General features: G+C 45.2%; 1 protein-coding gene across 1 annotated transcript; it reads right to left on the bottom strand.

Annotated features, from left to right (window-relative positions):
• Nucleotides 1–2,162: 2,162 nt before the first annotated feature.
• On the bottom strand, nucleotides 2,163–23,084 carry LOC308435910 (uncharacterized protein C16orf78; the record flags this gene model as incomplete). Its single annotated transcript, XM_080936647.1, has 5 exons — nucleotides 2,163–2,310; nucleotides 4,236–4,488; nucleotides 18,424–18,541; nucleotides 19,104–19,208; nucleotides 22,938–23,084. The coding sequence occupies 5 exons, from the start codon at nucleotides 23,082–23,084 to the stop codon at nucleotides 2,163–2,165; spliced, it is 771 nt and encodes a 256-aa protein (XP_080792773.1).
• Nucleotides 23,085–23,969: the final 885 nt, after the last annotated feature.

Below are 23,969 nucleotides of genomic sequence, written 5' to 3'. Positions count from 1 at the left end.
GAAAATAGGTCCTTCATGAGATTGGTAGGATGAGATTGGATTACTCAGGTAAACCCTAATTGGATTTGACCCATGAAACAGAAGCACAGAGAGATGAGCTGTGTGACAATGGAGGTGGGACCTGGGGTCTGCTTCCAGGGACACCTGTCGCTTAGGCAATGAGACCAGGAAAAGCTCTGTCCCTCCCCACATGATAGAGGCTAAGGGTGACTTTCATCCAGTTGATCCCAAAAGAGTCAGCTGCTCTGGTCTTCTCCCCCCCCCCCCCAGCTAATCTGTGGCCCAGCATACCACTCTGAGGCTCAGGGTGACTCAAGTGTCTCCTAGAAACCTATCCCTCATGTTCATGCCTCATTGAATGACAAATTGTCCCAGCTTTGACTCATTTGCTCTCAACATGATTACCCTGGTTTAAGTCTCCAACTATTGCTAATCTCAACAAAGGCTGTTCTCTTACACCACTGCCCCAGTCAGGTTCTTTGCAATGTTATTTTATGATTCTTTCCTTCTATGAATGCAGGCTAGTCTCAACCTTTGACTCTGAGCTGACCTTGGTACTTGCTTTGGCCACTATAGATCAGCATAAGCTAGAACACAATGCCAGTTGTGTTCTAGTCCTGAGCTGAGCCTCTTAGGCCTTGCTGCCCTTTAGAATAAAGACATTTCATTAACACAAGCTCAGGCTTGTCTGTTAGGCCAGAGAACAGCCATCCTGAACAGAACTTCCCAGAACCCTTCTGCCCTAGCTGACTCACTAATTGAACCCAGACACAGGCATACAGCCTAGATCTGCTGAGGTCACTCAGCACCACGGTTCAGGCTTATAGAAGGCGGATGATGCTCTAACCTGTGCTTAGGGGCGATTTGTTACACAGACATAGCTCACTGACATGACTCCTTAGTGAACCTCCAGACGTTCCCTTCCTTCCATGAACATTTTCTCCAAGAAGCCAGAGGGGTTGTCGCCTCTTCTTCTTCTCATGGGAACTCCAGACAGGCTTGCAGGCCTGGTTTCTGTTCTGTGCCTCTCCTCTCTCCCCCCTGCAGCGGTGAGAGGCTGGTTCTTGCCACAGCTGATGCTGGGCCGTCTCTGTAGCTCCCCGTGACTGTGGTCCTTCAGGATTGCTGTTGATGAGCATTTCCACTCTCTCTTCCCTCCAGAGTTCAAGTTACACAGAGGCAGGGGCATGCGTGTTCCCATTCACACCATGTCCTCATCCTCGGAACAGCAACACACAGTGGGTACCAACTGGAAAGTTGTAAAGCTTGCGACTCCCACACCCCTGGCATTTCCTTTTCGCTGCTCTTGCTGTCCCAGTTCTCTCCATCCAGACTCATAGCTTCCCGACTACGGGATTGTCCCAGCCTCTGAGCCCTTGCATGTTCTTTTCTCTCTGCCTACTCTTCCCTTTCTCATACAGACCCTGGTGTTCTTGTGTCTCAGTAAAAGTCGCCTCCTCCTTTAGGAAGCCTTTTCTCTCCAGGGATTTGACTCCATTTTGTGCCCAGGGTGCCCATCTGCTCAGTCCTCTGTCATAAGCACTAAGTCCCGTAGGTTGGTGGGTGGGTGGGATATTGGACTAATGAGATTTCAAGCACCATCTTGGGATTACCCACCCTGTATATTTCCCCGAGAGTGTGGGCTGCACTAGTTTCCCCCCTGGGAACTTTGTGTTACACACAAGTCCCAAAGCTTGTGGGACAGAGTTTCTGAACAACCAGATCTAGCTCTGTGGGTGGGACCTGGAGTCTTAGTGGACTCCAAGAAGAATCCAGAAAGCTATGCAATACACCCGGTAGGCAAAAGATTATTAATAAAATCTATTATCATAGCCCAGCATCAGCCATGGCAAGGGCCAGCCTCTCATTGCTGCAGAGAGAGACGCAGAACAGAGACCAGGCCTGCAAGCCTCTGTCTGGAGCTCCCCTTCAACCCTTGATCCCCCTGCCTCCACCTGCACTGGAATGCAGGTAAATGCCACTGTGCCCTGCAAGCTTCCTCTAAGGGAGTTCTCTTTCCAGTTACTCCCGGGTTGATGCAAAGTAGAGCTGAGGACAGAGCTAATGGTGATGCATTCGACTTATTGGCCTGGTGTGGTCTACAGAAGCTAGTCAGCAGGGTGCTCGGCCTCCATGGGACAAGTCTCCAGCGGGCAATGAGACTAGAGTGCTACACTTGATCGCTGTTCGAATATCTTCTTTGCATCTATCTCGGACTCCACCATGTGGGGGTGGATGTCCACATCCATCCCTGCATCCTTGCACAGCTTGATCAAGGTCTTGATGTTGTTCTTGGACAAACGCAGATACCTTCAAGAGAAGGCAGGGAGAGGTGACAAGAAGCCATGGGACCTGACTTTCACTAAAATGAGATTGATTTTGGGCTTGGTGTAGTAGCCCACATCTTTAATCCCAACATTTTGGAAAGCAGAGACAGGAAGATCTCTGTGAGTTTGAGGATAGCCTAGTCTACATAGTAACTTCCAAGACAGCCAGAGCTACACCAGGAGACCCTGTCTCAAAAACAAAAACAAAACCAGAAACAAACAAAAAACCAAAACAGGCAAAGAAACAAAATAAAGCAGTAGGTGAGGCAGAGGGGTTGGCTTTAAGCAGGAGGTCAGGCAAGAAACCTTGGCCTGGCTCCTCTGTGTGTCCCTAAAGAGCAGCACCCTGCAAGTGGCAGAACTCATGGTTCTATAACTTTTGCATCACCTTGGTTGTCACCAAGGAAAACAGGTTAATTCTCATTGGTTCAGTCGTGATCCTCAGCACAGAGTCCATGGAAGTCAAGAGAAGCTATGCTATGGAAAGACAGGTGTTCATTTGGGAAATGGGGTGATCCACCCAGAGTGACAGCCAGATACAGAATGGGCCATCCCGTTTGGAGGACTGTTAGAATGAAAGAAGGCGTTGCTGACATGGCATGTGGTATGTGTAAGAGGGTGCAACGTGGTGTGTTGCACACCGCTGCAGCCAGTAGATCAGAGCCAAGGCTGGAGGCGTGTGTGCACACACAGAGCCACGCCGTTGCTTGTTCTTGTAAGGGCAGTTGATTGTGATTCTCATTGGCTCTATTCCTGCTTCTTCTCTTAGTCTCCGGGAGCGGTGGATGGCACTGGTTAGTTTCTAAGGCCCTGAGGTCAACTTTCACCTAAGAAGGGTTATATTGATGCCAGCTTGGTGACAGTGACCCTGCTATCCTGTTGCCTTGACTCCTCAGCTAAAGGTTTATAACTTTGCCTGGCAGTTAAGGAGGACGCTGCCCTTGGGTGTTTTCAGAGTAGAGACCTGGCTATGAGGTACGGGTGGAGAAGAAGCAAAGGTAAGTAAGTGGGGCTTGTGGTTCAGTGGTGGGACTGTGTCTGGCTCAGCAGGGTCCCAGGTTCCATTCCAGCAGTTAGACAAGAGGGTAACACAGAACACTTATGGATAGACCCAAACACAGCAGGTCACCAGGGACACTGTGAGAAATGTCCACTGTCAGACCTGCTGTTTGAATACTGTGTCCTTCAGTAGATGGCACAGTTTGGGGACATCTAGGAGGAAGTGGTCTCAGTGGAAGAAGTGCATATTCGAGGTATGGGGGGGAACCCTGAAAGTTTCACCCTACTTCTAGTTTGCTTGAGTCTAAAGACACGAGCTCTCAGCTTCTTGTTTCTGCCATGAGGCCTGCTGCTTCTGAGCGCGCCCATGTTCTTCCCTGCCACTAGGGAGCTATCTCTCTGGAATGAAACACCCAAAGAACCTCCTCATCTAAGTTCCCTTGGTGGTGGCGTTTGCATAGCAACAGAAGAGTAACCAATAGAATCGCTGTTGCCCAAGCTCACCAGAGTGAAAGAACTCAGGGCAGTTTACTTTGTGAGAAAAAGGCCACAGACAACCTTCGGACGCATCTCTATAGCTTCTGTTGTGAAGCAAATTAATTCAAAGTGTGAATTTCCAGAGGCAGAGTTCAAAGTGGCAGCCCCCACCTGGCTGTCCACCAGGGGAATTTTAATAGAAGGAAATATATTACTTGTAGCCTCTGGCAGCAAAGACTGCTGGGAAAACCAGGGCTTGAGCCTTGTAGCAATTCTTTGCCAGCTAGAGCCAGGTAAGGCTGGGCTGACCCCCCTTCATGTCCAGGCATGTGCTCATAGGCTACTGACCTAGGTCTGCCTTCTTCACGTTCAGGCATTCACACACTGCTGTCTTAGGCCTGCCCATACCCCCCCCCCCCCCATGGTGCTCACCGACAGCTCAGCACCTCCTCTGGCTTCAGCATCTTGGCGGTCTCCATCTTGGGCTCCATGCCCTTCTCCATGAGGCTCTTGAGCTTGCGTTCATAGTTGCTGTCCTGAACCTTGCTTGCCCATTCTCTCAGGAGGCCTGTTCTCCGGCTGCCAAACATACTGTCCTGCAATGCGGGATCGATGGAGCTTTGTCTTCGGAAAGTGCTTAACCGACTGTTGGTTTCGAGGGCTATCACATCCTTGATGTCTATGTCTGAAATTGGAAGATGCCCCCGGGAAGTTAGATCATGGGAGAGGTGAGAGCTGGGCAGGGAAAGGTTGGCGGTAGTGAGCAAGACGGAGCCAACAGAATGAATAAACTCACAGCAGATGGCCTTGGAAGATCTCGTGCAGGACTGCGCTTGGCTTGAGCCCAGTTCTTCCCCCAGCCTTCCCCACCGCCTTCCTGCTCAGCCTCCCTTTTACCCTTTATTCTCTCCTGTCCTCCCTTCCCAGAGGAAGGTTATCGTAAAGGGAATTCACCCAGAAGAAAAAAATCGGAAGAGGTCAGAGTTGAGCTGGGATTAAAAAGGGTGGAGACCCATTGCACATGACACACACAGATGGAGGAACAGCACATCACTGTATAGGCCGTGAAACTGGAAAACGTCTGACGTGAGCCAAACGGGAAGCCAGAACTGGGACATCTTTGCTTTTCTTTGTCAGGCTCCTCGACACCAATGGCTTTACATCTGACCCCTTTTGGGGACTGGACCACCCATTCAGAAGGGCTGCATATTAGATAGCCTGCATTATGATTCATAGCTGCAGCAAAATTACGGCTATGAAGTAGCAATTAAAACAATTTTATGGTGGGGGGAGGTCATCGCAACATGGGGAAGGGTCGTGCCGTATCAGGAAGGTTGAGAACCAGTTCTCCATGTTTTACAGAATTACCAAATGGCACACTGTCTACTCCTTCCACGTCTGCTTGCTGTGATTGGTGTTGAGTTTTGCAAATATTTTGGAGAAAGTATCTTCCTCCAAGTATTTATAAAAACTACATATTCTTCTTGGCACAAAGCACATAACCGTCTAAAACAGTAAGGGTGGTGGGCTGAAACCACACCTATTTTGGTCTAAGTTTTAATTAAGATGACTTTAGCATCCCATCATTCTCAGTGAGATTGGCCAGACTCATTTAGTTTCTAATTTTTGTTAATAGGTTTACGTTGTTTTATGAACAACTTTTGTCTAGTGATAACATGGTGCAGCTTCTGAGTTGGAGGTTCTATTGACATTCAGGGTGCCTCACCCACCAGAGGCAGCCTGCTCAGTGTTTACTTCAGACACTGGAGTGTTCAATATATTTTCACAGATTAGGTATATTTGCTCATGTATTTTTAGTATCTCTCGCAACGATACGACCGAGTTAGTTGTAGTACTTTTTTGGTGTAATGCTACTGTAGAGTTATAACGGTTCGTTAAGTTAATGCCAAGGTGTCTGGGTTTACACGTTCTGCAGTGCTAGCGGGGCAGTGGGTTATTTGTTCTTTACAGGCCAGTATCAACCTGCTGCACTCGATAACAGCAGAGATACAAAAGGCTTAAAGCATGCAAGTATTTTTAGTATCTGAGCACATGAATTTCTTTTCTGCATGCCTTAGGTTTTTGCTGTTAATTGTCAGACTTGCTTTTCCAGAAAGCATTATGTTTGGCTTCCCTGTTATTATTATTGTTTACTAATCTCGCCTTTCTTTTTAAGGATTGATTTATTCTATGTGAATACACTGTAGCTGTCTTCAGACACACCAGCAGAGGGCATCTTATCTCATTACAGATGGTTGTGAGCCACCATGTGGTTGCTGGGATTTGAACTCAGGACCTCTTGAAGAGCAGTCAGTGCTCTTAACCGCTGAGCCGTCTCTCCAGCCCTAACCTGACCTTTCATAGTGATCCTCCCTGAACTTACTACAGTATAAAAATCCAAGTTATGGCTCTTCTTGTTTGTTTTATGTAGGCAAGAACCATTGCTTCTACATTTCGTTCTTTGTGTCGGTTTCTCTGTGCCAAGACGGTTTGGAACAAAATAGGTTTGTTTGCATTAGTTATTTGATATGTAGGTAATTTTGTTGTGCATTTTTTAGTCTGCGCTTTTTTTAAAAGTTGAAGAGTACCTTTTAATTTTATTTCTCATAATTATGCTAGGACAAAGTAGATCTCTCTAAAATCCTTATGTTTTAGGAAGCTGAAAAGCTGTCTCCTTGTTCAAAACTCTGTATTACTCTTGCAGAGCACCCAAATTCAGGTTCCAGAACCCATGTCTGGTGACTCACAACCATCTGTGACTCCAGCTCTAGGTTCCTGACTCCTTGCAGCCTCTGAAGACACCGCACACACGTGCACAAAACCACACTCAGATACATGTGCATATATATGACAAATAAAAATAAACAAGATGGTTATGTTTCAAAATAAAAGCTTTTTTTGACTGCAGCCTCTGATTTTGTTATAGCTTTTTGTTTTGAAAGAAGAGTATTTGAAAGTTTCTAAGTAGTCATATTTTATTTTAGGTGTATGAGTGTTTTGCTTGTATGTATGTCTGTCTGTATGTATGTATATGTGTATGTGTATGCATGTATGTATGTGCATGGTGTGTGCACCTGGTCCCCAAGGGTGCCAGAGGATGGTGCCAGATCTCCTGGAACTGAAGTTATATTTCTGAGCCACCACATGGCTGCTGGAAACCAAACCCAAGTCCTCTGTAAGAATAGACAATGCTCTAAACCACTGAGCCATCCCTCTAGCCCCAGAATATATTTTAAAAGGTTCTCCTAGATCTGTACTGTGGTCCCTACTTACTTGCAGTCTTGGTTGTGGCTATAAAAGGTTCTTACTGATTCTTTAACATGTAAGAGGAGCTATCTCTGCTTCTTCCGTGTTTCTTCCAACCTGTATTTTTCTTACTTGCATTTCCTTGTTTTAGCTCAACTCTAGCCTTTGTTTTTAATTTTTATTTTTTAGTCATTTGGTTTTAAGGATGCATCTGAGTTTTGACTTTGAAATCCACTATTTCCTGATTGATAGAATTGCTTTTTTTTGTGGCATTTCCTGCAGACAGAGATGTACATGACTATGCATCTTTAACATTTCCAAACTTGTGGATACCAGTCACCCTGATGCAATGATGGTGTTTTTGGGGTGGGGGGCGGTTTATGAGTTGTGGACTTTCCTTTGTAACCTAAAACAACTTTCAGCATCATGCCAGGTTGATGCCTTTCTCCTCATTAGCTTCCCCATAAAGCTTTTATGTTTTACCACACTCAGCTGTCTTATCAGGATAGCCCTATATCCCATGGGTCCGGACTCTCTGTGAGACTCAGTGGATTGAATAGAGAGTGACTTGACTTGCCCAAGGTTCTTAGAACACTTCATGCCTCATCTGGTGTTCTAGCCTGTGGTGGGTTGGGTGGCCTCAGCCATTTCTGCTTGGGCATGGTGAGGTTGGTGCTATGTTTCAGGGAGGGGGCACTCTCAGTGTCCTCTGAAAATCAAGAATTTTAGATTTTAGAGCAACTTCCCTGTGTTTTCTGACGTTCTTCTGGATCCAGGTAAACCTATAGGGTAAAGAACAGCAACACCATTAAAGGTTACGGCAATTCAAGGACTTTCTGAAGGGGGGGGTCACTTTAGTTTCACAATCATATCATATACATTTAGCCTGTGAGCATGCTAAGGTCATGACTGAGACCCCATTTCTAATTCATGGTGAGCCCATGGTGTGAACCTCGGTGCCTTTTTCTGAAGCCTTTCCTGACCACTCTTTTGGCAAAAAGTGATCCCCACTTCTGGTACATATCAGAACAGATAAGTTAGATTATCAGTGGGCCACATTTGGGACTTGAGATGACTATTCATGTTGGCAAAAGGGGCATATGCATGGCCATTATTCCTAGCCTTTCCCATTAGAACGTCTACCCTTGGCCTTGAGAGCTGCAGAGTACATATAGGCACCCAAGGGAGATGGCTGCTAGTCCTCTTCTTGCTAGTATTTGGATCTCACGGGGTTCTTTGTCATGGAATATGTTTCATGTTTTTCTAAGGAGCTTTCTCTGACCTCTGTCCAACTTTGTAGTTCCCCTTTTAAACACCTCAGCGGCTTGCTGTTGTATTTTTACACAGGTTTCTATTCTGGAAATGTCAACATACATTTGCTTTCAGCCAAGGCTGGATAACAGAAAGTGGGGTTCTGCCCTCCAACACGATTAAAAGGAAATTTGGACATTGTGCGATACCACATCATTGCGACGTTGGACAGCAGGCAGCATGAGGCGGTGAGAAGAACGAAAAGATGTAAGCCCCATGACTGCCCCAGGTTGCAGCAGGTACATCTATTCAGTTTAACACAGGGAGAGATTCCCCCAAGGTGAGTAAGACTGGACCATGAAGAGAAAACCAGGCAGCAATAGGAGATGTCTTTATAGACTGTTGCAGGTGGTTGAAAAGCCCCTCTTAGCTCAGTACTGATTGGCTAGCACAGGAAAGGGTGGGGTGTAGTAGTAGAAATGGTAGGTCAGAACAAGAATGTATCTACGTTTGGGAGAAGGAGTCTAATGGAGCCTAGGATGGCCTTTAGGCTATGCAGAGGATGACCTTAGATTTCTGATCTTCCTGCCTCTACCTCTCAAGTCCTGAGATTATATGTATGTTCCATCATGCTTGGTTCTATGTGATGGTTCTGGGGATTGAACACAAGACTCTGAGCATGTTAGGCAAAGCCCCCTACTGGTTGAGCCACACCCAGAAGTCTAGAAATGTCTATTGAAATGTACCCTTAGGTTCACCAAGACATGAGCATGCTAGGGATGTTGGGGGCACAGGAGATTCAAAATGATTCAAATGGAAGTTCCAGAGATGAAAATAACAAGGTTTTAAATAAAACTATATGGAAGTATCAGCAGACAAAGACAAGAGGTTTGGGGGGTGGAGCATAGCCACAGAGATGACACTGGGTGAGCCATGGAGAGAGAGAGAAGGCTGAACGACGAAAATAGCAACCTGAGGAACGTCATCTGTGGAAGACAGAGAAGGGAGTGGGGAAAGAAGAAGATACAATAATGGCTAAAATTGAGCAAAACTGATAAAAAGCAGAATCCAAGAAGCCCCGCAAACCTCAAACACAAGTACATGAAGCAAATGGCACTGAGCGTCATCCCTGGGCAACCCCTGAGAGGAAGACTTAGAAAGAACACCTAGGACTGAGGAGTATCAGGATTCAGAGGGCAGACAGCTTGCAGATTCTCACTGGCAACCCCGAGTCCATCAGGGGGAGGAGCTGATAGAGACCTAGGACAAGAAAGACCCCCCCAACCCCCCAGCCAGGACTGCACAAAGGTGAAATAAAAATCTCTTGGGATGTGCTAAAGCCACAAGATCTTACACTCCTTTTCAGAGATGTTAAAGGAAAAGCTTCAAGGGAAGGGGGATGACTCTAGACAGAGTTCTGGATCTATGGAAAGGAATAAAGAACACTTGGAATGTGGGCAAGTGTGTGTGTGTGTGTGTGTGTGTGTGTGTGTGTCTGTTAAATCCCAATGATGGCATTGTAAACTTACATAACACATGACAGCTATGGTGCTGGTAACGCAACATGAAGGGGTAAGAAATAGAAATGTCTTCTTGCAGGTCCCTTACATTGGCAGGAAGAGGAGGAGACTGTGAGGAATGAGGTGCAGGCTAAGGACTGTGTGACAGACAGGCTTGTAGATGACAAACCAGGAGTCAGGAACAAAATCACCCACAGGGGTTGAAAAGGGAGCAGGAATGGAATCAGATAACACCTGAAACAGTGGTTTGTAAACCCAGCCACCTCAGCAATGCTAACGTGGTCATTTAGTGCCGAGTACTTTTTATAGCTTTGTTGAAATTTAATTGACAAATAGTCTTGCTTGTATTTAAAGTCCATACGATGATGATTTGATGTACATGATGGTTTTGGTCGTATTCTAATCCGAAAGCTGGGGAGATGGCTCAGCAGGTAAGAGTTCTCATTCCTCTTATAGTTTGGTTCCCAGCACACAGGTCAGGTGGCTTACAGCTGCCCAAAATGCCAGTTCCAGGGGGTCTCATGCCCTCTCTTGGCCTCTCTAGGCACCACACACATATAGGCATAGAACACCACAAACACACACATGTACATGTGTGCGCACACACACACACACACACAAATAAAATTATAAAAAGTTTCCTTTTTAGCACTTAAGAAATGCAATAAATATATTAATCGAAGTAAGCCAGACTAATAAATACAATAGTGTTTTCTCTCATGTGGATACTAAATTTTGTGTGTGTGTGTGTGTGTTCATAAATTCATTTATGTTTAAACAAGAATGAAAGAAGATGTGAAAGTATGTGGGAAAGACTAGCAAGGAAAGGGTGAATGAGGTCAAAATACATGATAGTGTTGAACATGTTTTTGGAAACACAGTGCTGTGGGTGGTGCATGCATGCCAGTAAACAAAAATAAAATCAATTCTAATCCGTTTAACTCTAATTCGCTCATTAATTCTGCTGTGTTTTGTTTATTTTTGAAGTATTTAAAGTTTGTGGCTATGCCATCTAAAAACAGATGATTTTATTTCTTCCTCTCTGGTTTTGGTCTCTCGTATTTCTTTTTCTCTCCTAATTACTCTGGTCAGGGCATCCAGTGATGCCCCGGTGAACAGAAAGCACTAGTGAACAGAAAGGAACTAGGCGCCCTTGCCTAGTTCCTCGTCTCAGGATTTCACAGTGAGTGTGATGTCTGCTGTAGACTTGTCATGTGTTGTCTCTGTTTTCTTGAGGTGAATTTCCCGTGATTTATTGAGCCGATATCGTGAAATGATGTTGAATCCAGACAAACACTTTTGACCTGATTTCTGTTCTCCTTCCTACTAGTGCAGCACACATACTATGTGTTGAGCGTTCTTTCATGTGAGGGGTAGCTTGTGCTTGACCATTGTGGTACAGTCATTCTAGTGTGGTGCTAGAGTTAGCTAGATTCACCTGCTACCACAGGTACTGGCCTGTGAGGTTCTTTTTCTTTGTAAATCTGACTTTGGTTATCAGGAAACAGAGGTCCCTTGTAAATAGGCTTGGGAATATTCTCTGCTCTTCCGTGCCTTAGAAAAGCTCGAGAAGGATTGGTGTTGATTCTCAACTAAACATTTGATAGGGATCCCCATGAAGCCAGCAGGCCCTGAGCTTTTAATTGACAGGTTTTGATTATTGATTATTGATCTAATCTTCCTTCTATTGTTTTGATTCTTTATGGTTTAGTTTGGACAGGTTTTGTTTTTCTAGGCGTGTCTTTCCTTCAGGCAGTGATTTCTTGCTATAGTCAGCTGTAAGAGTTCTTCAGATCTTTTGCTCTTCTGTGGCTTCTGCAATGCAGATTTTTTTATGTACAAAGTTACCTTTTTTTTTTTTTTTTTTTTTTTTAGACAGTCTAGTTAGAGATTTACTTGCCACCTCTTGGAAACATCAACTGCTAGTTTCATTGGTCATTTTATTGTCTGAGAGTCTATATAATAATATCTTCATTATTTACATTGTTCTGTTAACACGAGTTTATAGTTTTTAATTATTTTTTATTTACTTGCAATTTTCTATTTTTGTAGGGCAGCGCCTGTATCATAGAAACCATAACTTAGTTGCAGATCACCTCAGCTCTAGTATGCAGGGCTCCCCTCCGCCCGTCTCCAGACGCATAAGATGTACTTTTGGATTTCTGGGGTATCCTGGTTGTCCAGAAGAGCACAACTTACCATTGTCCTTTGGCTGAATGCAGAGAAGACATTTTCATGAATCTGAGGCCCAAAGTGCGCTCTGTCCTGGAGAGTGCCCATCCTTCTTGAGAAGCACACGCAGCGGCTGCTGTCAGACAGACGGACGCTCTGTGTGCGTCTGTTAGGCCCATTGGTCTTTTGTTTTTCCAATCTGCTGTTTTCCCCGATTGATTTTCTGTCCAGATGATGTATCATTTCCCCCTCTCTAGGTTATTGGATCCTCTACTATTATTGTCTTGCTATTTATTTCTGCTTTCAGTGCTGTTAACATTTGTTTTATCTATTCAGGCGATACAAGGTTGGATGCATAGATGTTTACAACTGTTGGGTCTTCCGATGAGTTGACCTCTTTGCTGTTATATAATAACCTTCATGGTCTATTACATCTGATGCCAGCACAGCCACCACCTGCCTTTTCCATTTACTCAGAGTATCTTTCTTCTAGAATTTACTTTCAGCCCATTCGTGTTTTTAAACATTCAAACGAGTCTCTGGTCAGCATAGCTAGATTTTAAAACTTTCCAGCTATTCTATTTGGATTAGCAAGTGCTATAGTTTACACCCATTCCTCAAGTGCACGTGTTGGAAACTTGATCCTCGTTTGGGTGGTGCTGGGAAAGCGGCTTGTCAGGGAGCTGATTAACATCGCCAGGAGAGCATGCCACCTTGTATCGAGTCCATTCTCCACAGGTCCTTTCCTGAACACACCAGCTGCCCTCCACTTCCCACTATTTCTGACACAGCACAAAAGTCCTTGAGTCGTGTATTCTCCAAAGTGAGGTAAGTCAACCTTTCTCTGAGCTGGCGTACAATATTGTTACAGCAATAAAATACAAACTTCTTTGTTTAAAGACAAGGATATACTGTTGCTGCTTTGTCTCCAATGGCTTGAATGCCTTTTGTTTCTCTCCCCTCATCCTTTCATGTTGATGACATCTTGGAGTGATGTCTTGACCCCTTTCTCTGAGTATCTTGCATATCTACTACAGCTTTTTCTTCCATGCCTACCTATTTTAAGCTCATAGCAGTCATCCTGGATGGAATAGAAATGGTTTCCATTTGTGGTGCTGGGCATTGGACTTTGGCCTCTTGTCTTAGGCAAGGTCTTGAACCTGGGCTATGCCCCACCCTCCAAGCCCACAATTTAAAAAAATTTAATCTTGTATATTCATTAGCAAAACAGTATAGTTAGTTTTTTTCTAAATATATTTATTAACCTTTTGGGGAAAGTAATAACTCCAGTCCATAATTATAAATAACTCATAAAATTTGCTAGTGGGCACACAAGATAACAAATACATGACTCACAATGCACTCTCACAATAATTTGGTAAGTTCCACGATTAGTGTAAATGTGTACCAATATTATACGCTCAGTTATAGAAGACAAAAAATTTAACCTTTGCCCTTACTAGATGTATCTCATTATTACAGCTTTTAAGGTGTTTGGTTTTGGGGATACAGACATGCCTAGTGGTTAAGAGCACATGCTGTTCTTGTAGAGGACCTGGATTTGGTTCCCCAGAACCCAAAATTAGGTGGTTCACAAGTACCTGTAACACCAGCTCCAGGAGATCGAACACTGGTCTCTTCAGGCACATTTATTTACTCATGGCACACACCCACATCTAGACTACACAGCACACAACTGCATAACTAAATCTAAAAGACATGTTTACTTTTGGATATAATTTATATGGAGTCATTATATTACAAGCATTACAATGCCACAGAATTCTGAGTTTGACTATAGTTATGGTTACCAGGAGAGTGCTACATTCATTAGTTTGTATGCTGTTAATACATATCCTCTTGGTTCAGTTGAGAAACCTCCTCTAGTTGTAATACAGATGAACTCCCTCCAATTTTTGCCTGTTTGAGAAAATACTAACTGTCCCCACTCTCTTTCTCTGAGTCAGGGTCTCAGGTCCAGTCTAGGCTGGCCTTGAATTGTGACCCTGCAAGTTCAGCCCCTGAGCGCCAGGGCTCCTGGCATGTGCCATCACGACTGTCTTCTGTTTCTAAAGCACAGCTTTCGCTTGGTTGGTACTTAACTCTCTTGAATTCTCTTTGTCCTTCTCACTCAGTCATACGTGTCTTTGAATGGAGGCATCTTCTGTTTCATCTCAGCGTTACTGTTAGAATGCTCCATTGCAGGTCTCATTTTAGACACTGTGAGTCTCAGACTTTTAGATTTCTTTGTGTTTTTAAATGTGATTTTGTTTTTTCCCTGCACTTCTCATGCCTTTCTTAATTTCATTTTGCTGCCTGTTTTATTTTTTAGTCTCCTGTTTTGTTTATTGAAAAAAAATTGTACAATGTATTCTGATGTTTTCCTCTCCCTCATTTCAGACCCATCCCAGATCCTCCTTACCCATCCTACTCCCTCCCCCTCTCTCCCTCCCTCCCTCCCTCCCTTCTTTTCTTCCTTCCTCCCTCTCTTTATCTCTCTCCATATCTAGAAATCAAACAAGCCCAAACAAAAAACCCAGCATTTAAAACAAAGAAAAAGCACAAGAAGTGCACACGAGCGAGCACACACACACACACACACACACATAGACACACACAGACACAAACACACACACATAGACACAGACACACACAGAGACACACAGAGACACAAACACACACACAGACACAAATACACACACAGACACACAGAGACACACAGAGACACAAACACACACACAGACACACACACACCACCACCACCACTACCACCACCACCACTCAAATAGAACCCATAAAAACACAGCAGCAGAAACCATAATATACAAAAGCAAAAGAGCAGTAAGGTGGTAAATCCCTAGACAGCGCAACAATTATAAGACAACAAACAAAACCCAGAAACAACAACAACAACAACAACAGCAACAAGAAACCTCCAAGAATAACACTGAATTCATTTTGTGTTGACAATCTACTGCTGGGCATGGAGTTTTCCCTTAAGTGTGGTCTGTGTGCCCAGTAAGACTTCACTGGAGACAACTTCTTTTTCTTTTGCAAATGGCTGTCAACTGGAGGTGGCTTCTTGGTTGGGGATGGGTCCTCATGTCATGTCCACCTTTCCCTCTCAGCACCAGAACCCCATCTTGCTTGGACCTGTACGGGCCCGTGTGTGCTGCCACAGCCTCTGTGTTGTGCCTGCTGTGTTTAAAAGGCCTTCTTTCAGTGGTGTTCTTTATCCCCTCTGGCTCTTCAAATCTTTCCTCCTCTTCCATAAAACTCCCTGAGCCCCGAGGAGAGGGATTTGATGGCAACATCCCATTTATGGTTGAATGGTCCAAGGTTCTTTTGAAAAGATGTCCAGTTGTGTGTCTTTGTATCAGTTCTCATCTCCTGAATGATGTGTCTCTGATGATGGCTGCCCTATAGTTCATTACGCTTCGAGATTGTTTTGAATTATTTTTCAGTCAGTCCACTGATCTTCAATTCCTTTCTGGTAATTTACCCATTATATGAGTTTTATTATTTTCTGTGGCAACACTGTGAAGAAAACCACATTAAACACAAACACACAAATTAGGAAGGGAAATGTGGCAGCCGGACCTGCAAGAGGCTGGTTCAGTGAAGGAATAAGTGCAAATTAAGAGACTAGTGGGGGAGGGAAAGGGAAGGTAAACAGACAAAGGCATAAAGACAGGAGAAGCATCGGACCAGACCATGGAGGTCGAAGGAGAAGGATACCAAGGATAGCTCCCTTTCTGCTTCAGCAACTGCACTGTCCTCCTCTGAGGTAGGCAAAGCTTGTTGAGCCTGCGTGGTTCAGAGTGACACTGGGAGTTAGTCAGGTCAGTGGCTCCACGCCTGCTCTGAGGCTGCCTGGTCTGCAGCTTGTCTCCCAGTCCAAATCCTGCCTGCTTGTCTGAGGCGGCTTACAAGACTGCGCAGGAATTTGTCCTCACTGTGGCTAAGCTCGGCCTGACCCAGTGCTGGATGCCAAAAGTGAGCAGGTGCTTCTTTGCTGCCTCTGGACACCTACCTGCTCCTGTGTTTGCAGAGACCCCTTTACTGCCCTCCGGTGGCTGTGAGCTTTTTCACATCAAAAGAAGCAAGGCTTCCCAGTGCTCAGACACGGCAAAGCTGCCTTAGATGGTGAAGAAGAGAGGAAGAGGACAAGAGTGGACAAAAACTGCCTGAGAGTCAGCCTCCATGCCTACATCTTTACAGGGAGGTGAGGACCATCACTCAATCGTCAGGAGCTTCAACTAGGGAAGAGACACCTTTTGATTAGGAACGTATCTTGATAACATTCTTTAGGAGTGAGACAGGAGAAACAAAAATCAGATTAGGTGAGAAGCCAGTGGCACTGCGTGGGGCGGAGAGTGTAGAACCGGAGGCGAGGACGGGAGAAAGGAAGGAGGGCCTCCAAGCCCTTGGACTGAGGAAGGATCCATCAGCAGGCGTTTGCTCTCCTCCTCTGCAAGCAGAGCTAGTAACGACGAACCCCAGGGTTTCCCGTTGTCTAACTCTAAACTCAGCCTGAAACTTTCAGAAAACCCCAGGAAGCTTTTCCTACTTACAAGTGCAGCCAAGAAAATCTTTGTGGGGCTAGGACAAAAAGGACTCTGAAGAGTGAAAGTGGGGTCTCATGATCAGCCTCTGATTTGTTACTGATGTACCTCTGGAAAGTAGATGCTTACCCTCTGCTGCCCCCGAAGTCTCAGTGAAGTCTGCTCACACACAAAGATTTTCTGTGAGGAGTCTGGGCAGAAATCACAACGGCAGGGCTTCAGGAAGCAGGGGAAGAGGTGGGGTTCTGCTGGAAGCAAGATCTAAGGAAGTTTGTGAACCCAATGGGGCCAGCTTGGTGGTGTCAGTGATAAATGGAGCATCAGAGCTTGGCTAGAGTACAGAGCTTCTTCCCCATCTTGATTTTATTTCTAATTAAGAATGTATACAGCTTTATGTAATAAGAACACTTAGAATAGGTCCAAAGAAAGCAAACAGGGCTTCTTCGACCATCCACTCATTTTTCCTGAGAGATAATCTCTCATAACTGTAGTGATATTTTCGAGAATTCTGGAATTCTGGTTTCTTAAAAAAAAAAAAAAAAACAGAAATAGTATAAAGATGTGCTTTCATTTTAACCCCAGGGACAGGGATGTGGAGCTGCTTCTGGCTGTTCACAGCAGCTGACTATGGTTTGCCTCGTGCTCTAGCACAAGTGTAGCTTAGCCAGCTTCAGGTAATTTCTGCAGTTGTGGGATACTTGGAACTCTGGGAACTTTTAAGAGAGTACATAAATGGTCGGGCCACAGAGGTAGAGGAGGTGGTGATTGCTGGTCATTTAGGAAGGTTGGTTGTGGCTTGATAGTAGTCGTGTCAAAACACACACACACACACACACACACACACACACACACACACACTATCCCTTCTTTCCTATGTAGTATTAGGGGAAGAAACCAGTGGGATAAAGCATGGGAAAAGAACAGCTCACAAAGTAGCAAAGATCAGCTCCATATAACCACAGTGCATTCACCAAGAGCAAGGTATCTATGGCTGACCGTTTGCATAGCTTCTTTGGATTAGATGAGTGTCCTGCTAATGTGCTGTTATGGGTTCAGTCTAGTGTCCCACAATGCTTTTAGCTCTACAACCCTCAGAGAGATCCTCTGTCATACTAAACGGTGGCACACCAGTTTTGCATACCATGGCTTTCGTGTACTCAATGGGGAAAACTTGGGGGAAGCATTTCTTTTGGGGACACAAGGGGAACAACTTAGTGACCCCTGTTGCTAGCTGCCACGAACTTTTCACATTACTGGTATCAGTAATGTGAAAACATTGACACCACCTTACTGGCGTTTCTTTGTGTCTGGTTGGTGATTTACAGGCCCCCTATCACTCTGGCCTCACAGCCATAATTCAGAGAAAACAGAGTTAATCATTCTACATGAGGGTAGCCGAGACCCAGAGCTGGGAGCATGTCCAGGACAGTACAGGATGACGTGATGTTGGTTATGGTGATGGAGCAGAACTGTGAACTATAACGCAGGCCTGTCCCTCTCTAGGAATACATACCACTTGTCAGATGTCAGGTCACCAGGATGGCACCTTCTGTAGGTGTTTAACATGGTCACGGTGTTTGGAACTCACGAAGGCAGTGTCACCGAAATAGTTCAGGAGTATGAATCAACTGTGCTGACTTCCTGGCAATACCTGGGGTTAAGCAAAGCCCAACAACCAACCCCCTCCTATCCACAGCATGCCCAGATTGTCAAATGCCACCCTGGGTGATTCCCTAAGAACCCTGCATGCTGGCTTCTGGCTTTTATGCACTCAGGTTGGATTAGCATAGATGTTGTCGCTCTTCCATTATCTTTTAGAAACTGGACAAGCGTTCTGGTACCCCAGGGCCCATGTATTTTCCTTACCAGACTTCTTAAGGCTATCCCTACTGAAGATGTTAGGGATGAAGCTCATACGTCTGCCCTTTGTGTCTTCTTCAATCCTCTTCTGGTACGAGCCGGAGTCCTTCTTGTCAGTATTACCCTTGGAAAGCATCAGAAAATTTATGCTCTGCTTATAGGACCTTGTTCAGCATCCTCTAAACACAAACTGAGAAATTTCCAGCTTTCTCTGAAATTGGGCCTGGTCTGAGCCTAGGAAGAGTTCAAGGGGGCAGAAGTGTTCCCCATGCTGGCTTACTGGGATTTCACTATTATTTCTCCTTGTCACATAAGGGTACATGCAGCCTATGCTTGCCGGCAGGTCTGGGATACCCTCTAGGTACAGGGCTGAGTGTTCCCATAGTGCTTTGGCATCATGGAGTATGGAGGGATGTGGGTGGAGCCATGTGAGATGCTTACCCTTAAACTGGACTTCAGGAAAGTGGGGGTTGTTGGTGAAACTACAAGGAGGGTTTGCATGCGTGTGTGTGTGTGTGTGTGTGTGTGTGTGTGTGTTTGTGTGCATGTGTGTGTGAGCATATGTGCAGAAGGCTTATCTGTTGGTGTGTCATTATGGGACAGAGAGGTATCTCAGGGTCTTCATAAATCATGTGGCAGACACCATAGCAGAGGAGCAGCTGTGGTGGAGGCAGAGAGGTGGTTACCTTGTTGAAGGTCACTTTGTGGTTGCCTTTGTCTGGCTTCTTCTTAGGGACTACGGCTTTCTTTCCTCCCTTCTCTTCTGCACCCTTTGTCTCTTCTTTCTTTTTCTGAAAAGGCAGAATAAAGGGCTTTGCAGCCATCCTGTGAGGGTTCTACTGACTGTCTCTAAATAGGACATTCCTGGCAAGTAGGAAACCAAGTCTTAGTACCAAGACTCTTGTGTCTTCCCTGTCCCTTGGCCTCTGGACCACCCTGGCATCTATCTTTCATAAAAGGACCCCAGGAGCTGTCTTCCTTGCTCCCACTAGCAGATATTTTTGGTGTGTTTGTGGTGTGTATGCTTATGTGTATATGCAGATACTTGCTAATGCTAATAAATGTGGGAGGCCACAGAAGTTGATATCTATCTTCAAATTCCTCTTAACCTTATTTTTGAGACACTATCTCACTGAACGTGGAGCTCAAAATTTTGGTTAGGTTGGCTGGTCAGCAACTCCTCAGAATCTGTTTGTTTCCAGTCCCCTGTGCTAAGGTTTAAGGGGGCCACCTTGTCCGGCTTTTTATACGAATAAATTTTGAGATGTTCTCTTGACTGAGTAAGCTCTTGTGAAGTGAACTGTCTGGCCTGTGTAGACTTTGCTGTTCTCTAGTGGGAGTAGAGAGTACAGTTCTGGGGAATCTCAAAGTTCCTGTGGACAAATTGCTTCTCAGAGCACGTTTAGGATAACACCACCTGGGAGGTAGCAGGTTCAGCCTTATCAAGGTGGGGAGAGGATGCTGAACTATCGAGGGAAAGATCAGGCTGACCAACTTCGGAGTATGCCACTGTAGGTCCTAGGGTTGAACTGCCAAGGCTGTCAGTCCCAGGTCACCCTGCCCCATCACTGGCAAACACCTGCTCTCTCCCGTTTAGGGTCCTGGAACAATAAATGCTCTCTGGATGTGACGTGCGGACCCCGAGAGTGCTGGGAACTGATTGCTGAGCTGGCAAGGGGCAACACAGGAAATCCAGGATTTTTCTGTTTTAGTTTGGTTTCTATGGTTTTTATAAAACACCATGACTGAAAGCAGCTTGGGAGGAGAGGGTTTATCTGTCTTATCTGTCCTAATCAGAGTCCCCCATGAAGGGAAGTCAGGGCAGAAACTCAAGCAGAAACCTGGAGATAGGACTAATGTAGAGGCCATGGAGGGGAGCGGCTTATTGGCTTGATTCCCATGGCTTGCTCAGTCTGCTTTCTTAGAGCATCCAGAATCCTAGTGCCTAGGGATGGCAGCTGCCCATGGTGAGCTGGGCCCTCCCACCCTGATCAATCAATTGAATGTTCTATATACTTGCCTATGGGCTAATCTGATGGAGGTATTTTTTTTAGTTGATGTTGCCTCTACCCAGATGATACTAGCTTGTTTCAATTTGACAGAAAACGCTTCCTGGCACAGTATTCAAGGCCAGGAGTCATAAAGCTGCCTTCCAGGAAGGGTGGCTGGTTCATGTCAGCATGGTTTTGTATGGCTTAGTGGGGAAGAGAGTCAGAATTTAGGCCAAGGCAGGTTTGCTCCTCCTCTGGGGTGAACTCCAGCACTCCAGAACCTGTGTCCCCGCAGGGGTACCCAGAACAGTTCTATTACAGTCAGTTTGGAGGACTGCTGGGAACATGATGTGGTAAAGCCTCAGACCTCAGCAATGGGAAGAAGACAGTAACTCAAAGCCCTCTGTGACCGAGGTAATTCTGGATCTCAAGGGTAGCCGGCAGCGTCCTAAGGAGTCTGGAAGAGAATTGTGCTGTTTAGTCAGGACTATCAATTTGACAGGACTGAGAGTCACCTAGGAGGTTAGCAGAGCACATGTGTGTATGTGTGTATGTGTGTATTTGTGTATGTGTGTATGTGTGTATGTGTGTATGTGTGTGTGTGTGTATGGGTGTATGTGTGTATGGGTGTATGTGTGTATGGGTGTATGTGTGTATGTGTGTATGTGTGTATGTGTGTATGGGTATATGTGTGTATGTGTGTATGTGTGTATGTGTGTATGTGTGTATGTGTGTGTGTAATGTTTCCAGAGACAATCAGATCCTAAGGGATCTGACCCAGTCAAGATTCATCTCTTGAATTCATAATATGATGATTGAGCAGTGGAGAAAGTGGGCGGTAGGGCCCACTGGGAGGAGTAGGTTCCTGGTAGTAAGTAGAAAGGGCAATATTCTACCCTTTCCTTTCTGGTGTTTTTCCTTCTTCCTGCTGTCATCATGTGAACTGCTCTTCTTCACTGCACACTCCCCACTATGATGGCCTGAACTCACTGGAGCCATGGCCCAAAGAAATCTTTCCTCCCTTCAGTTTCTGTTAGGTGTTGCCTCAGTGCAGAGGGAGCCACCTAATTAGGGGCAAAGTCAGGGTCACAAGTCTGATCCAGTGAAAGCTGAATGAAGAACCAAGGGTCTCCTCCTATGAAAGACCTGTCATCCTTCTTCAGAAATCTAAATGCTTCTGGGGCACATGGTGACAGATGGAGATTTGTGTTTTAAATGTAAATTTGTCTCCTCCCTAGGTGTCAAATTATTTATACTGAAGCCACACGCAAGGCAAAGTTGCTAGAATATAATCTCTCTAAAAGGATATGGGGACCTATTAACCTTGAAAAATAGAGTTCCTGAGACTGATACTGAATATTAAGAGATCCAGCAACCTGCCCTCCATCACCCTCAACCCCAGATGATGGGACAGGCAGGCTATCTGAGGTCCTTCTGGCTGCATGAGAGGAGTAAACAGATGATCAGACAAGCATCTGCTGAAAGCAGAGTATGGAACTGCAGAGAGGGAGCTGTAACAAAGCTCAGACTAAATCTGAATTTAGGATACTGCCCTTCCCTTTTCTAACGCTGTAACCTTTCTTGGTCGAATTTCCTTGTTTTTCAGCTGGGAGTAATCATGGCCCTTGACCATACAGCCAGGCTAGGAGAAGTTCAGGGCAGCACAGAGCAGCTACAGGATGACTGTCATTCTTTTGTCATCGGCACTGATAAGCTCTGGGACTGTAGGCTCTAGGATCCTTTCTGGCTGGGGATGTTCTGAAGAGGGTACCACCTTCCATAGGCCTGACTTAATTTTCACAGATGATGGACCCAGGGGACCTAAGCTCTGGGGAAAACCAAGGCCAATTTGATACCTAAGAGTCTCAGAGAAAGAGGAATGGGCTGGTGAGAGCAGCCCCTGAGGTGGGAGAAGAGGGAGATATATTTTAGTAGGAGTCTCCATGCAGGAACTGTAGAAGGAATGAATGATCTGTCCTTGAGAAGGGAGGGTCTGGGGACAGTAGAAGGGCTCCTGCCCCCACATGGAGGACCCATAAGCCAATGGCCATCACTGGTTCCAAATCTGAGAGATATTAACAATGTCCACAGTTTGATCTAACTTAAGAGGCCTCTTCCTCACTACAGACTCTGACTCAAGTGCTTTTTAGAGTGTCTACTTCAGATCACTTGAATTTGAGCAACTGCTTTCTCTTTCCCTTTGAAATATAAATTTGTTAGCCTCATCCTACATTTTCCATAGAGAAGCATTTTTCTCAAGGACCAGGCACCATTTTTTAAAATATAGTCACTAGTAAAGATTGTAATCCTGTCTTTGGTAGAATAGGAGGAGCCCAATCGTGTTAATTGCCATTGGGACACAAGGACAGCCTATTTATGGTGAGCCATTGCTCCTCTAGGACTTGCCCACTAGCTTACTCTAGTGTTTAAAAAGGACCCCCCCTTTGTTTTTGGGCTGTTGAATCCCAACTCTTCTTTCCTCTTAATAATTTTGTGTAGTCTTCCAGCAAATTCTTCCATCACACACACCTGAAGGGCACGCTTTTTGCCCTGCCTCCGTGCCAGCCACTCCAGCACTCGGGTAAGGTCAGACATTCGTCTCTCCTCGGCTGTCCTCCAGAAGGACTTTCTCTCAGTGGGCATCAAGTTCTCAGTGTTTTCTTTGTTTTCTGCCATGCTGATGTCTCAACTGTGCCCTACAGCCGAGTCTGTCACTCTTTTCTCTGGATTCCTGGATTGGCTGGTGTGGGACTCAGAGGCAGGATGTGCCTTCTGGATGTAATGACAAAGGACAGAGGCAGGAAACAAACAGATGTTGGCTGTAGGGATAGAAAGTCAAGAGAGCGATTGTGAGGTCACTGTTGACTTAGCAACTGGCTCCTAGGCCAGGAGTCGGAGTGAAGGTAAAATGTAAGCTTCCTCTATGAGATCATATCCTATCTCTGGGTTCCTGTTTACCATGCATTCCAGAGTCTCTCTGTTCAAGCAATGTGAGCTTTTTCCTGAAGCTATGCAACAGAAATGTCTATTTCCCCAAGAGAAGAAACCAATGACAGACCAAAATAACAATTGTACCAAAGTTTAAATTAGCTAGCCAATGAGTTTATTTAGGTGCATAGGTGAGGATTTCCTTATAGGAGTGAATAAGACTCACAGGTATCTGAATAGCTAAAGGCTAAGCTCACCTCAGCACATGTTGGTGATTGACAGCTCATAAGCATGGAACCCTCGAAGCTGTCTGCTCAGCCCCTGGCAGAATGTTGACAGGTCAGCAGACTCTTCCAGGCTTCTCTGGCTCCTCTTTGTTCCCCTCAAATTGCTCTATCTTTATGATAAAAAATAAGGATAAAATAGTTAATAATTTTCCTTTCCTCCCCCCAGACCGTGCCACATACATCCCCCATTGCTCTATTTCAGATTCATACTCTTTTTAATGGTTATGACTATGTATATAATATTTTAATGTAAAAATACAACCAGTTCACTGTATCTAATGTTACTTGTATGCATGTTTTCAGGCTGATTATTTGGTGTTGAATAACCAATTGGTGTACTCTTCCC

Source organism: Micromys minutus (assembly GCF_963924665.1).
Source record: "Micromys minutus genome assembly, chromosome: 24".
Classification (NCBI taxonomy): Eukaryota; Metazoa; Chordata; class Mammalia; order Rodentia; family Muridae; genus Micromys; species Micromys minutus.
Note: the sequence above shows the minus strand (reverse complement) of the source record. Positions and strands in the feature narration are given on the sequence as shown.